Consider the following 16,400-nt stretch of genomic DNA (forward strand, 5'->3'; position numbering starts at 1 on the left):
TTGGCTATTGTAAATAATGCTGCAATGAACATAGGGGTGCATCTGTCTTTTCAGATTAGTGGGTTCATATTCTTTGGGTAAATACGCAGTAGTGGAATTACTGGATCATATGGTAATCCTACTTTTAATTTTTTGAGGAACCTCCAAACTGTTTTCCACAGTGGCTGCACCAGTTCGCATTTCTACCAGTAGTCCATGAGGGTTCCTTTTCCTCCACATCCTCAACAATACTTGTTGTTTCTTGTGTTTTTGACTTTAGCCGTTCTGACAGGCATGAGGTGATATGTCATTGTGATTTTGATTTGCATTTCCCTGATGATTGGTGATGTTGAACATCTTTTCATGTGTCTGTTGACCATCTCTATGTCTTTTTGTTTTTGTTTTTGTTTTTTTTGAGAAATGTCTGTGTCTCTTTTAAATGGATTATTTGTTTTTGGAGCTTTGAGTTTTATATGGTCTTTATATATTTTGGATACTAACTCTTTATCAGATATGTCATTCAGAAATATCTTCTCCCATTCAATAGTTTAGTTTTGTTGATGGTTTTCTTTGCTGTGCGGAAGCTGCACTAAAGCTTATTAACATCTAAAGAAAGAGTATATACTTAAAGAGGGAGGATGGTATATAGTGGTAGCATACAAAAAAGCTGGGAGTCAGAAGAGTAAAGTTGGCAGTGTCATTCAAAGCATTATTGGAGGTTTAACAATCCCTATTGTGCAGTCCTTGGCTTATTCTTGTTGTGTAGATAAATGTATCTGACTGTCAATGCCTGATGTCATTAAGCATTCCGATCACTGGTAACTCCCTTCCCTAACTACACAGTGGTCTGGTTGAAATTTAGTAGATGCTAGTTTGCTTTATAGGAAGAAAAGGTACTGTTAGTTTTCTCGGCTATTAAATTTCTCTTTGTAAATCAATAAATTAGATGTGTATACTAGTCTTCTGTTGGTGTGACTAACTTTTGGTGGTTATACTGATACAGTCGTACTTCTCTTTGAGCACACTGAATTCACTAAGATCTGGTGCCTTGTAGCACTTCTTAGCAGCTGGTTAGCCAGCTCCTCTGGTGACACCTTCCACTGTGATGTGTAACTCTTCATGCCTTCTTTGTTCACATGGCTTGTGCAAACATTTTTCCTTGGCTTCTAAGGATGTTAATATTTAAGTGATTTAGGTAAATAGATGAGCTACTGAATGGTCTTTTTATTTTTTATTTTTTATTTATTTATTTTTTAAAGATTTTATTTATTTATTTGACAGAGATAGAAACAGCCAGCGAGAGACGGAACACAAGCAGGGGGAGTGGGAGAGGAAGAAGCAGGCTCACAGTGGAGGAGCCTGATGTGGGGCTCGATCCCATAACGCTGGGATCACGCCCTGAGCCGAAGGCAGACGCCCAACCGCTGTGCCACCCAGGCGCCCCCTGAATGGTCTTTTTAATGTAGTGATTTTCCTCTGCAGTGTTACAATCCGTGGTTTTAATTACTAAGTACATTATTATAAATTTCCTAGGTCTTCACTGTCCCTAACTGGTCTTACCCTTAAGATTCATGGAATGCATTTTGTATTTATTCATAGTAAAATAATTCAGGGTTCAAAATTACATTGCACACTCCCTCCCTGGATGTTTGCAAAATAGCCATTTATCAAACACTCACTGTGTGTCAAGCAGTGTATTGGAATATGTCTAATACTTAAATATTCCTGCAGAGTATTTTTACAGATGAGGAATCTGAGACTCAAAAAGGTTAAATAACTCTCCCATCGCCACAGCTAGGAAAATAGCAGAGTTGAAATTTAAATCACAGCTGTTAAAATTCAAAGTCGCTTTTCTTTTTAGTACAGGGTACTTGCCAAACACATTTAGTTATGTTTAAATAAACTTATATATTATAATAATTCTGGACAATTTTTATAAACCTGTAGAACTCTGTCCCACATTTATTTTGGATATTTTTCTCATTTGGGGATTTTTTAAAGAAAAGAATGTTATGGATTTCCAAGTTATTACATGCTTAGTTTATACAGTGGATTTCTCTGAAATAGCATCTTGCCTAGTTATAACAACCTTTCTATTTCCCATGTTAATTTCTACAAAATTGATTCATGCCAAGGGTTTCTTTATTCAGTATTTGCAATGAAATATGGGACTGTTTTTCTTATAAATGTTTCTATTTTAAAGGCAGCACCATTACCCAACAAAGTCTCCTACCCTAAATGTAAATCCTTCCTCTTCAGCAGCAGCAGAAGCTCTGCATTGTGTTCTGTTGGAAGTGTGAGCTCAAGGGGACAGACGTTCCCACTGCTAAGCTGGTCCACTAAAGCTGTGATCTGCCCTTGTTGTATTATTAATGGCACAATGTTTTTATGTTGCAGATGGCTGAGAGCTAGCAAGGAAAATTCAGGACCATGATGGCTCAGTTTCCCACAGCTATGAATGGTAAGCTGCTTTGTGCTTGTGACAAGATAAAGAGGTTATGGGGTTTTTTTTGGTAGAGGTTGTAAAATATTCATTTTGATATTTTTCCTTAAGCTTATAAATGCAAAACTTAAAGTATTCTTACTGAAAATGTTTTGATAGTTTACTTCAGAACACTGCATATATCTTCTTTTAGACTATTCTGCAGTAAATCCTGTGACTCAATATATGCATGTTCTGCAGTATCATCTGGAATGTGTGCTTGCCTTTCAGCAGTTAAGAATAACCTAAAGGTATATTTGTTCGTTGCATAAAATGGAAGGACAAAAAGCAGAGTGCTATAAGGGAAGAATATTAAAGTTATTTTCAATAGTTTAGGATGATTGTAAACTGATTAAGCCAATAAAAATTCATCCAGTAATATACATATAAAATTAAGTATTCATTTTATAAAGGGTTGTGTATGCCTACATGCACAATTGTTTAATATGAAACATTTTTAAAGAAAATTTCATTAGCCAATTATAAATATAAAGGAATAGAGAGTCCAGTCAATAACTCTTTAACATTTAAATTGAAAGCAGTAATATTAAAGAACATTAGGGGTAAAAAGAAGCATCGTGAATAATTCTACCACTTTCAAACAGTAATTCTCTTTTAATGTTACCATCTTGTATTTGATCAGTTGCATCTTTTTAAAAAAATGTGTTTCCAGTCACAGGGCCAAATTAAGCACATTGTTAATATAGAAATACATGTTGTATATCTAAAATTTTAAGACTCAGGATTGACCTTCTGAGATTTAGGAAAGTTTCGGAAAAATGAATTATTTGTGTAAAAGGTGAAACTAAATTCTGTGTGGTAGAATTCTATGTCATGTAAGGGTGGACTTGAGATAAGAGTTTTGTTTTGCTTTTTGCCTTTTCAGAACTCTTAGTTAAAGATCAGTGTGAGCATTGCTGGAAATGGTATGGGATTATGAAGATTATTTGATACCACAGGCAGTTTTTAAAGATTAAATAATGGTTTTTTTCTTCATAATGAGTGATAAACATAAGTTTAGAATCAGGGTAATAATTGTAGTAGTAATGTGCTCTACCCAAATTTAGGATTTCTGCACACCATACAAAGGGGTTTGCATTAAATGCATAGTTTAGCTTCAAACTTCAACCGAAATGTTAAGAAGGTTTACAAACAAAATGAATGTAAAAGAGAGCAGTATAGGCCTAGTCTTTTTTCATTCTGTTTCTTCCATTCCCTTAACATTTGTGTATCTACTTCGTAGCTTATTGCATTAGATATGAGAAAATAATATTGGACAAAATGTTGGATAATTACTTTGGGAATGATATATAGGAATCAAGGTAGTAAAAAAAGGAATAGAGGTAGTAATTTTTTTAAAAATTCTGAAGAATTGATAGCAAATGTAGACTGTAGACTGTGGTACCCTCCTACCTAGTTTATAATATAGCTGAAGATTGAAGATAATCTTGTTTATATCTAATTCAAGTCCAATTCGGAGTTTAAGATTTTACTGGAAGAGGCATTCACATATAGCACAAAACCTTCAAAAGCAGTGTTTGCTCTTCTAGTAAATGCTCAGTTATAGATGGTATTAAATCTTTTCAATGCCCAGTACTGTTGGAACTTGTCTTTAAGTGCCCTAGACCAAGCTGTGTGTCTAAACGCTTCGAATGTATTTCTCACATTTTGCCATGTCTATTTCATCATCCCAAGACTAACCACAGATTTAGACTTCTTTGGTTCCCACAGAGCTGTGCTGCCTTATATAGTAGCCATTAGCTACATGTGACGATGTCAACTTAACTTTAATAAAAATTAAATAAATTCAGTCCCTCAGTCATATAGCCATGTTTCAAGCTCTCAAAGCCACATGTGGCCAGTGGCCATTGTATTGGACAATGCAGATACAGAACATTTACATCATCTCAGAAAGTTCTATTGAGCAGATATTCTTTTCTTAGTCTCTTTGATGCTTCACTTCCCATCTCCTCAACAGAGCAAAAAAGATCAGTGCGTCATATTTTTACCACTCGTGACTCTAATTCTGGTGTCTTCTGCACCAGCAGAATCATCCTTGCCAGAGTCTTCTTTGATCATGGTAGGTTTGCTTTATGCTTTTCAAAAATGTAATAAAATTGTAAACACAGCCTGATATTTGAGTCATCGGGTGATAAGCAAGAGGCTACTTCAAATTCATGTTGCTGCCTGTTGATTGTAGTGTACTGTAGCTTGTTCCAGCCTTAAAATTTGGGGGTTACTGAAGACTGGTTAAATGAGTAAGAAGTTCTGAAGCCCATGACAGTGGCTCTATCCAAAATTTGGAAGAGGGAAGGAGGAGGGGGAGGGAGAGAAAGGCCAATGGCTTTAGGGGGAAAAAATGCCATTTTAGAGTTTTATTACTGTTTCAGAATTTTAGAGTTCATTAGTCTTTTTATTTGTGTTATTAGGAAATTGTTAAACACAGGATCTACAGAATCAGAGGTTGGTACTGTAGCATTTATAACAGCCCAAGCATTTATTATCCATGTCCCAGTTAAGGCTTTAGTTCTGTCTAGACCAGTATTCTAGTTGTGTTTTAGAGATTTAAATTTGTACTGGGTAGACATATATCATTTGACTATTATTTTGAACTGGACCAGAAATAGTCTTCAGTTAATTTCACAGCATATGAGCAAGATTGAACATGTTTGAATCATGTACCGTCAGAACTGTGTGTTAAAATACTGCTGTGCTACTACTCAGCTGTGTTGACTTAACCTTGTGGAACTTGTGTGTGTGTGTGTGTACACATATGTGTATATACATATGTATATGTATGTATGTCTATGTATGTAAAACAGAGATGACACTATGTACTGCATGGGATTTAGTATATAGTGGATGTTCTGTAAATGTCTATTTTTCCTTCTACATAGACCATAAGAACGTTTTTGACAGAGCCAGTAGGTGAGAAGATGAGAATAAGCAACAGAAATCTTTACGAAAATACCATATTCTTAATTTAGTGATGAGTGGGGGAAGAATTTTAATACGTTTCTAAAGTAATCAGACAATGTAAAAGGTTGTTAGCTTTTCAAGGAAATATTAAACATCAACCCCAGAACTTAGGTTTTCCTGACTTTCTGTAAGGCTTACAAATAAATACAGAGAAAAGTTGGGAAATGCTTTCCTGGAAGTTCAAAATAATAAACTGTTGACTTTTAGAAAGGTTCTGTAAGTATATATTCTAAGAAAGCCAGAATTGGATCAACTATTTTTTAAAAGATTTGATTGATTGATTGATTGATTGGGTGGGTGGCACGGGAGGGCGGGGGGCGGGGACAGAGGGAGAGGTAGAGGGTGAATCTCAAGCAGACTCCGCACCCAGCGCAATGCAGGGCTTAATCTCACAACCCTGAGATGACCTGAGCCAAAATCATGAGTCAGACACCTAACCGAGTCACCCAGGTGCCCCAGATCAACTATTTTAAAATTGTTTTTGAAGTACATATATTTCCTAGTTTTCTTATTTCTGTGTAACTTTGTATAACATTCTTAGTGCATTAACATCTTATGTTTTAATATGGTCATTTTTTTGAAGTGTTCGGATTTAAAGATTATTCAAATACTACTTAAAACTTATTCCTTGTTGTAATGCTTTAGACATTTTTATTCTGTTAAGTGACATTAATCATGATAATATTAAATCATGATTGTTGTGTGTGATTCTCGGCTAAAGGAGTGTGTGAATACCTTTAAAGCATTCATTTTATTCATCCTTGTACCTCTAGTCTTTGTACACAATGATGCCCCAAAATGTTTTTTGACTGAATGTATATGAAGGTGTCAAGGTTGTTGGAACTAAACAAGAAACCTTATCAGATAGTTGAGTTGGCCATTGTGAAGACCGGTAGCCAAGCAAAAGTGAGGTGACAGTGGGACATCAGAAAGCGTTGTCCTTCTGATGCCACGGAGCCCTCTGCAGTCTTAGGAAGCAGTTTGCCACTCCCTGGGGATATACACTGCCTGGATGTGTGTTAGAGCAGCTCACGCCTTCCTAACCAGACTCTCCAGACTTTAAATAGTCTCAAGGTTTCTAACTAAAAAGCCTCGCTCTCAGTATTTTCTGGCAAGGGTACCTTTACCAGAAGGGGAAGAGCCTGAGAAAGATTTTAATGCTCTGACTTCTCAATTATATCGTTCCCTGGGATTGGGTTGAGTAAGGAAACTAATTTATTGAACAGCCTCCATGTGGCTGGCCTGTATTAGATGCTATATTTTTATTTTATTTTTAAGTTGGGTTTATTGGGGTATAATTATAAGTATATAGTTCAGTGGGTTTTAACAAATGTATACAGTCCTATAAATCAGGATATGGAACATTTCCATCACCCAGAAGGTTCCCTCATTCCCCTATACCCCGCCCTTAGCCACTGGCAACCACTGATCAGATTTCTGTCCCTACAGTTTTGCTTTTTCCAGAATGTCATATAAGTAAAATACACAATACATAGCTATTTGTGTCTGACTCCTTTCACCTAGCAAAATGCTTTTGCAGTTCATCCATGACATTGTATATATCTTTCTTTTTCATTGCTGAGTAGAATTCCATTATATAAATGTGTACCACAACTTGTTTATCCATTCATCTATAGAAAACATCTAGGTTATTTCCAGGCTTTGGTGTCTAAACCAAATGTCTAAAGCTGCTGTAATCATCAGAGGACATATTTTTATCTGGAAAAAGTCTTCATTTCTCTTAGGTAAATACCTAGGAGTTGTTTTTGTTTTTGTTTTTTTTAAAGATTTTATTTACTTATTTGACAGAGAGGTCACAAGCAGGGGGAGTGGGAGAGGGAGAAGCAGCCTCCCTGCTGAGCAGGGAGCCCACACAGAGTTCGATCACAGGACCCTGGGATCATGACCTGAGCTGAAGGCAGTTGCTTAACCTACCGAGCTACCCAGATGCCCCTACCCAGGAGTTTATTGCTGGGTTGTATGGGAAATGCATATTTAACTTCATAAGAAGCCAGACTCTTTTTTCTAAAATGTCTCAGTTTCCTTCCCCACCGGCTGTATGTGAGAGTTTGAGTTGCTCAGCATCCTTGCCAGCAGTTTAAAAAAAAAAACTTTAGACATTCTATGGGCATGGAATGATATGTTACTGTAGTTTTAATATGCATTTCCCGGGGTGCCTGGGTGGCTCAGTAGGTTAAGCATCTGCCTTTGGCTCAGGTCGTGATCCTAGGATACTGGGATCAAGCCCTCTGCGCCCCCACCCCAGTCAGGCTCCCTGCTGAGCAAGAAGCCTACTTCTCCCTCTGCCCTCCCCCTGCTTGTGCTTTCTCTCTCTCTCTCTCTCGCATAAATTAAACCTTTAAAAAATAATAATAGTACGCATTTCCCGGCTGATCAGTGACATTGAACATCTTGTTACATGCTTATTTGCCATCTGTATATCTTTAATATAGTTCAAATCTTTTGCCCATTTTTTGGATGGGGAGAAGCAGGGATTGTATTAATGAGTTGAATAGTTCTTTGTATATGCTGGATGCATGTCCTTTATTATGTTTTGCAAATATTTTCTCCCAGTCTGTAGCTTATCTTTTTATTTTATTTTTTTTAGATTTATTTATTTTAGAGAGAGAGCAAGCTCATGTACGCACAAGCATGAGTGGGGGGAGGGGCGGAGGGAGAGACTCTCAGGCAGACTCCCTGCTGAGTGCAGAGCTGGACATGGGGCTTGATTTCATGACCCATGAGATCATGGCCTGAGCTGAAATCACAAGTCGGACGCTTAACCGACTGAGACACCCAGGTGCCCCATTTTCTTTTTACTTTCTTAAGAGTGTCTTTAAGAAAGGTAAAAGTCCAACTTATCAAAAAGTTTTAATCATTTGTGTTGTTTGTGTCCTAATATCATTTCCTAATCCAAAGTCACAAAGATTTTCTTGTTTGCTTTCTTCACAAGAAGTTTCACAGTTTGGTTCCTGTGTTTGACTCTATAATCCATTTGGAGTTAATTTTTTGTATATGGTGCAGGGTAGAGATGGTTTGGCTTGTTGTTGTTGTTATTGTTGCTCATGTGGATGTTCTGTTCTTTCAGCCTGGTTCAGTGAAGGGCTATCCTTTTCCCATTGAATTATCTTGATGTCTTTGTGGAAATCAAGTGACAACATATTTGTGGGTTTATTTCTTTTTAATTATTGTCAGGGGAGATAGTTTAAGATTCTTAATCAAGTCTGAATTCTCATCCTGTCTTCTACATGTACCAACTTTGATACCTTGGGCAAATTACTCTTTCCATGTCTCTTGTTTTCTAGGGATAGTAGTAATAGTAACCTCATAGAATTCTTGCGAGACTTTTAGAAACAGTAAAGCTCTTAGAGAAGTACCTACCACATGGCAAGTTTCATTAAATGCTAGCTGTTGTTATCTTACCGATCTAATAGATGAAGAATTATATTTAGTGTTATTTTTAGAGTAGATTACATTACCTATAACATACAGTCTTTACAACAACCCTGTAAACTTAGATAATCTTCCTAATTTTCGGAGGTGGCAGCTAAGGTACAGAGAACATGAGCATCTTATCCATAAATATTGAGAGACAGTGTAACACAGAGTTCAGGCTACCTGGGTTCTGAGCTCAGTTCTGCCACTTATTAGTTGTGTGACCTTGAGCAAGTAACTTTAGCACCATGGGTTTTCGTTTCCTCACCTGTGTCATGGGGATAATAGTAGTACCTAATGTACAAGGCAGCGGTGGGAGTAGTGAGTTACTGCATAAAAGTCCCTAACATAGAGTCGGGGCTCAGTGAAAGTGAGCTGCTTCCTTCTTTGTCATCCTTTGTTGTTGTCATTGTTTTTCTGTTGTCATCAGTTTTCCAGATTCATACGGTAGTAAAGCAGTCTGATACCCACACTCCTACTCACAAGAGTCGTGACAGGTCAATTTGTTTACTTTATAATAAACTGATAAACCAAGTAGGTGTTTACTGTGTGTGTGATATTTACTTAGAAAGTGTATGTAGGTTTAGCTGTTTTAGGAACTTAGTTCTTCAGTACATCTGTTTCTGTATTTTTAACTCTAATCTTAAAACTTGTCTTTAAAAGAAGATGTTTATAGATTTTTTAAAATCCATTCACTTAGGGCTAAGAAATATTTGTTAAATCAGATCCATCTTAGTGTTTCAAATTACAGTGGGTACCTACTTTTCAATGATAGGCATTCCTGGAAACACCTCTGTAAGGCAGATTTTTATACCATAAACAGCAAACATGTATGAATTTATCTAAACATATCTTGTTTCTTATTGGTGGAAGTTGAGTAAACGGAAAAGGTAGTCAGAAGTGAAGTGTGTAGATGGTTATTAGCTATGTTGAATGTGCAGAGAGGAGGGGAATAATATTTTATTCATCTTTTTATTTCCAGAATTTAGCTTTTTGCCTATTTCTAGTGAGAAGTATACAGTAATTGTTCTATAGATGTTAATGGGGTGAATGAATGAAGAACCTCAGGGCTGTGCTATATATATATGTATATATGGTCATGATAGAGCCTTGCTGTTTGTGTCACGCAGGGATAGAGTACTGTCACTAACTGGACACCTGTGATTCATATTTACATTTTAGAATTATTTGGAGCATTCTCATATATATATATACTATAATTTCTTTGTTTTTCACTTCTGGTTTAGGAGGGCCAAACATGTGGGCTATTACCTCTGAAGAACGGACTAAGCATGACAAGCAGTTTGATAACCTCAAACCCTCAGGAGGTTACATAACAGGTTTGTATTTATATATTTTTTTGTATTTATATTTTATTTATGAGTTCTGTTCCTTTTCATGTAATGTCTTAGAATTAGTTTTAATTCAGTTACCATCAATTTTGTATTACTAAGTGATAAAATTCCTATCAATCAGAATTCATGCATTAAAAAAAATAGTGGCTTTCTTAATTTACCTGCAACTGTCTTAATTTGTTGTTTTGGATTTGGCTTATGGAAGATCTTTTCTTAATCCTAAATGATAACCAAGAATTTCAGTGTAATTGTCCAGGTTCCCACTTTAACATTGTTTCTAGAACATTTTCAATTTATTTCTTAAGGTAATTGAGACTTTTTTCCAACCAGATTTATTAATGTGCTCCTAATACGTTATGCCTGTTCCCTGTATAACAATCAGTATTGCTAAGTCTAGAAGAAGTGTGTATCAGGCCCATTTCCTTGAAAATAATCTAGAAGGTTTTTTCTATACTCTGTTTTTATAATGCTAGTCCTCTGTTTTTGAGAGGTGATGCCAAGCGTTGGTTGTTGGCACTAGCCCTTGTTTTGGAAGATGGCCTCCATAGCCTAAAGAGGATTAATATAGGTGTGTATTTCAAATTTTTTTGTGTAGATTAAACTTTTTTCTGTGCCAAAGCAGCTGAGTGCTTTATTTACAGTAACAGTAATTGTAATGACTAATATTTACCAGATCTGTGCTGTATTTCAGGTGCTGTACCTCAGTGCATCACCTCATGTACTCTAGCAACAACCTTGTAAAGTAGCTACTATTGTCTGTATTTACAGATTGTTAGTGTTCATCTGTGCTTTGAAACCTTTCAGTCTGATTTTGGAATCCATGCTCTTAGCCGTGACAGCTTAATGTTATTTGTACTTCTATAATAATAGCTACCTTTCCTGGTATCAGGACTGGGATTTGATTACCCTACTTACAAGTTAATAATGTAGTCTGTTACTGTCTCATGGATGCGGCACAAGACCCAGGGTTCCTGAGTCTGAGACAGAGGCCTTTGTTACAAATGGCACAGCTAGCAGCATGAGCATCAGCATGTTCCTATAGCCTCTCTGTCCCCTAAGTCCCACAGGGTATTGCAGAGAGCCCAAAAGGATGTTAAAAATGCAGCAGTTGTGTTATAGGGCAGGAACACTGAGCCTGAGGGAACCCACCATTTTTAGCAAGTAGGCTTGTTTTTTGGCCCCAGGGGAAACATTACCTCATCATGCCTCAAGATTGCTCACTGCAAACCCAACCTGAGAAACAACCCAGGTGAAGAGTAGTTAGGGTCTTGCATTCTTGGCACACACAGCAGGACTTAGAGGATTGTGAGAGACCCACTGGGGGACTGTCTTTCCCAACACCTATTTTTTTATTTAGAACTCTTCTAGGGACTAGTGTTTTAAATTATGAATTTTATTAAATGGAAATACTATCAAGTAATACCCCAGTTATTATGAAAAAGCTAAGATGACTAATCTTTCATCATTGATTAATGCCTGTAACTTCATTTGTGGCTTTTTTGTTTTAAAACCTAAATCTTATTAATGTAATGTAAATAATTTTATGTGTGTGTTTCTGTTTAATTTATTCTTTAGTGACTGCAATAAAAATGACAATAAAGCAATAACATTGTCAGTATTGTCCGTTATTATTATTCAGAGGCACTGGAGGAATTCCATTTACTAATGTGCTACTTGATTTTTGTTCTTATTACCTTCAGGTGATCAAGCACGTACCTTTTTCTTACAGTCAGGCCTGCCGGCTCCTGTTTTAGCTGAAATATGGTAAAGTGTTCTCTCTCTCGTAGATGAATTTAAATTTCTGGTTTGGTTTTATTTTGCTTTTGATACAGTGTTAATATAAAGATGTTTTTACTCAGAGTCTGCTGTTGTTGTTTATTGAAAATTTTATTGAGTAAATGACTGAAAATAATTGGGGTTTTGTTCTATTGGACAAATTTTTTTTTAAAGATTTTATTTATTTGAGAGAGCAAGCGTGAGTGCAGGGTGGGGAGGAGCAGAGGGAAAAGCAGACTCCCCACTGAGCACGGAGCCCGAAGCGGGGCTTGATCCCAGGACCCTGGGATCATGACCTGAGCTGAAGGCAGATGCTTAACCGACTGAGCCACCCAGGCGCCCCTCTATTGGACAAATTTTTAATGTCCTTAGAATTTTTAAGGTAAGATGTATACATTGCCATTGAAAAACATTCGTTTATAATTTGGTAGACTCTCAAAATATTCTTTCTGTTACTTTGTAGTTATTTCATTTCTTTCATCATCTATAAACCCAAAATTAGCCCTCCCTTTTCCTGCTCCTACCTTAAACAAAATTGTTCTTTATATTAGCTAGGGTTTTTTTTTTTTTTTTTTCAATTTTTAAAAAGATTTTATTTATTTATTTGACAGAGAGAGAAAGTGAGAGAGAGGAAAGAGCACAAGCAGGGAGAGCAGAAGAGGGAGAAGCAGGTTCCCCACTGAGCAGGGAGCCCCATACGGGGCTCGATCACAGGACCGTGGGATCATGACCTGAGCCAAAGGCAGATGCCCAACTGACTGAGCCACCCAGGCACCCCTAGGATTTTGCTTTTTAATGCATTTACATAAATATCAACCCCTACCCCATCTTTCTTTCCACTTGGAATATTCCCATGCCTGGTGGAGTACTGGACACATAGCAAGCTTTCAATAAATATTTGAGCAAATTAATAAATTAAGTATAGAATGATTATACTCTTGTATAATTTCTTTCTGTCCGTACTGGTGGAATTCATCCCGAAGGTCTCATAGATTCTCTCTACATGGATGCTATGTACACTGGCAGTAGTATTTCGTTTGATGCTATCTTTGGTCAATATTTCTTAATGTACAGGTTTTAGGTTTTTGGATTTTATTTGCTTAATCTTATATATGTGGTTATTAAGTGATGATCTGTGTGTGAATGCTATGTCACTGTTTCTATTTTATCATCCTCAAAAATAATGCTAACCCTACATACCAATCTACCCACCTCATGATCCTTTTAGGGCTTTATCAGATCTGAACAAGGATGGGAAGATGGATCAGCAAGAGTTCTCCATAGCGATGAAACTCATCAAACTAAAGCTGCAGGGCCAGCAGTTACCCGTGGTCCTCCCTCCTATTATGAAACAACCTCCCATGTTCTCTCCATTAATTTCTGCTCGTTTTGGTATGTATTTATTAGTTGAATTGACTGCATTTGATAGTTAAACTTGATTCCTATACATAATATTTTGGGATTAGAAAAGGGTTTGTTAGCATAAAACAATAATCCTCAGACTCCAAGTTAGTTTACATGTCTGAGATAAGATGTTAAACTCGCTGTCATGGCAGGGGTGTCCTTGTGTCCCAGTTTTCCAGGGACAGTTCTGATTTATGCCTGTTGTCCTGGCCTCAAGTCTGGTTAGTGTTCCCTTTCACAATTCCCAGTTGGATGATAAATTATATGACCCCCCCTAGTAGAGCTGATCTTAAATACTATTCTTAGTTTCCTCTCTACTCTGTATGAGTAACAGAAAAAATGTGAACAATTTTAAACTCACTTGAAATGGTTTAAGTTGGGAGGTAATTTAAAATTATTCCTAAGTAGAAATTTTTCTAATTTAAAGGTTAATTACCCAGCTAAATTTAGGGCTAAAAGTTGCAGACTTTGTGCTCATTAATTTACATATTCATCAGAGAGAATCGTTTTTCTGTTAATTTTGATTAGCCAATTTCTTATTAATTATATATAAGCATTCATTGGAATGGAACATTCAATTAGGTATCTCTGTGAATCTGAAGCATGTTCTTTCATTCCAGATGTTAGATCTTAAAATACTAAATTCTTTGACTAGTGCAGTGAGCTCTAGAGATAAATACTAGATCATTTTGTGACCATAGTGTACCTAGTAATCTGCAGTTAGTCAATGAATAAAAGTCATCATTTTATTATTTTTAAAGAATTGTTGTTAAATCCGTGGATGTGTTACTTATAAGAAAAGTGAAATATGTGGCATACTTTCTTCTTACAAATAATACCTATGCATAAGTGGATCTCCTAACGGATCTAGTAACTAGAATATCCTTTTTTGGCGGGTGGGGACTTTGGGGGAATGTGTGTGTGTGTTGAGTAACTCAACAGCACTATATTTATTATTATCTATCCTTACACAAAACCCCACATTTAATCAGGTAATACATGCTCTCTTTGAGAGTACTAATATTTAATTGGAAAAGCCTGCTTAGCTTTCATCATGATGCTAGAGGAGAATCTTTAACTCCTTAGAAGGCATTCCCGTAGTTTACACAGATCAGAATGTTGATATTAAAAGCAGTGGTGTACCTCCCTCACTGCTAAGTCAGAGCTGCTTTAGTGAACTTTTTAACTAGAAGACTAGTTTGCCTGTATGTCTCTATACACGTGGATCTGCTCACTGTACTGTCAATTTGTTTTCTGGCATTTGTTTTACAGTCCATTGCTAGCACTGAGAAATGTGTTCTGTTTTGTCTCTAGGAATGGGAAGCATGCCCAATCTGTCCATTCCTCACTCATTGCCTCCAGTTGCACCTATGACAACCCCCTTATCCTCTGCGACTTCAGGGACCACCCTTCCTCCCTTAATGATGCCTGCTCCCCTAGTGCCTTCCGTTAGCACATCATCACTACCAAATGGAACCGCTGGCCTCATTCAGCCTTTATCCATTCCTTATTCTTCTTCAAGTAAGTACTAGCTAATGAGTGAGAAACTGTCAGAGAAAGAAACTGGTACATTTGTGTCCCAGTAAATACAGATTTCCTTCATACTTTGTGGTATTGTTTAGTGTGAACCTTTTTCTTTCTTCATTTCTTTCTTTCCTTTTGTTTTTTTTTTTTTTAGCATTGCCTCATACGTCATCTTACAGTCTCATGATGGGAGGACTCGGCAGCGGTGCTAGTTTACAGAAAGCCCAGTCTCTGATTGATTTAGGATCTAGTAGGTATGAAGGCTTAAAACTCCAACTTTTTATGCTTTCATTAAGGAGTGTCTACAAATGACTTTTTTTTTTTTTTTGCAAGCTCTGAGCTTATCCAGGTTTTACTTTATAATGGCCAAATGTAAAATGGGTAAGGTAAATTTATTACTTATAACTCACATAAAATAAATTTTTATTTTTGGAATTAGTAAATGCTTGAAAAAATGTTTCACATAAACTAAAAATGTTCTGCTATGTTTTTAATCAGTCAAGCTTTTGTCCAGAATAATGTACTTTTTGTATATGTTTCTCAAAAAGTCTCATAATTATGGTATATTATTAATTTTTTCTTGAGCAAATTCTGCTGCTTGAATATCTTTTAAATTTTAGAAAACACAAGAGCTTCAGTATTCATTCATCATGCCTCATATAAATCATAATAATACTCTTCAAAGCAATGTACCGAGAGTGTTAGCTTTAACCCAGAAGAAGAGTAGTGGTATCCCAGCTTAGATACTCATTGAATGTGTGACCTTGTTTTTCACAACATCACTGAGCCATAGTTTGCCCATCGAAAAGGTAGGGACAGTAATACCTTTTAAGTTTGTCAGAGGGATTAGACATAGTATTTGTAAAGGCCCTAGCACAGTACAGAACCTGACACGTAGCAGGTTCTTGGTATACGGTAGTTCTGTGCTTCATGTGGTATTTGCTTTCCTAATAATGAGGTTAAATTATTTAAATCTTTAAAATATCAAACACAAAAGCATTTACTATCGTACTATAGAAGGTATGATTCTTAAAGTCTCTGCCTTATAAGGTTTAACTAAATGTATTTTATTTAGTAACATAAAATTTTTAAATTTGTTATAGCTCAACTTCCTCAACTGCTTCACTACCAGGGAACTCGCCCAAGACCGGGACCTCAGAGTGGGCAGTTCCTCAGCCTTCAAGATTAAAATATCGGCAAAAATTTAATAGTCTTGACAAAAGCATGAGTGGATACCTCTCAGGTAGGTGGCATTCAGTGCTTAAGAATGTGAGAGAGTTAAAGTTTTTTATATGAATTTCTACTGAAGAACTTTTGAGTTTGTACTTTGTAGCTCATCTAAATTTTTAACATCCAAAAAATTTAGCAGGCATTTGATAAATACAAATATTTTAAGTTGTGTGAGAGTTCAAAGATGGATAGAACTTGGTTGATTTCTTCAAAGTTCTTACAGTGAAGTTGAACAC

General features: G+C 36.4%; 1 protein-coding gene across 19 annotated transcripts in view; it reads left to right on the top strand.

Moving 5' to 3' along the window:
- ITSN2 (intersectin 2) overlaps positions 1–16,400 on the top strand; it is a 139,120-nt gene that overhangs the window by 24,671 nt on the left and 98,049 nt on the right. For 10 of the 19 annotated variants that reach the window (XM_048222839.2, XM_048222840.2, XM_057309345.1 and 7 more), the window contains exons 2-8: positions 2,377–2,440; positions 10,123–10,215; positions 11,931–11,994; positions 13,235–13,398; positions 14,725–14,931; positions 15,089–15,188; positions 16,038–16,177. In XM_048222839.2, coding sequence (XP_048078796.1) covers positions 2,410–2,440; positions 10,123–10,215; positions 11,931–11,994; positions 13,235–13,398; positions 14,725–14,931; positions 15,089–15,188; positions 16,038–16,177 — 799 coding nt within the window. In that variant the 5' untranslated portion in view covers positions 2,377–2,409. Of the gene's footprint in view, positions 1–2,376; positions 2,441–4,439; positions 4,542–10,122; positions 10,216–11,930; positions 11,995–13,234; positions 13,399–14,724; positions 14,932–15,088; positions 15,189–16,037; positions 16,178–16,400 lie in introns of those variants that run through there. The other 9 variants (XM_048222831.2, XM_048222828.2, XM_048222827.2 and 6 more) reach the window with 2 other exon arrangements.

This window comes from Ursus arctos, unplaced genomic scaffold (genome assembly GCF_023065955.2).
Source record: "Ursus arctos isolate Adak ecotype North America unplaced genomic scaffold, UrsArc2.0 scaffold_8, whole genome shotgun sequence".
In the NCBI taxonomy this organism is placed as follows: Eukaryota; Metazoa; Chordata; class Mammalia; order Carnivora; family Ursidae; genus Ursus; species Ursus arctos.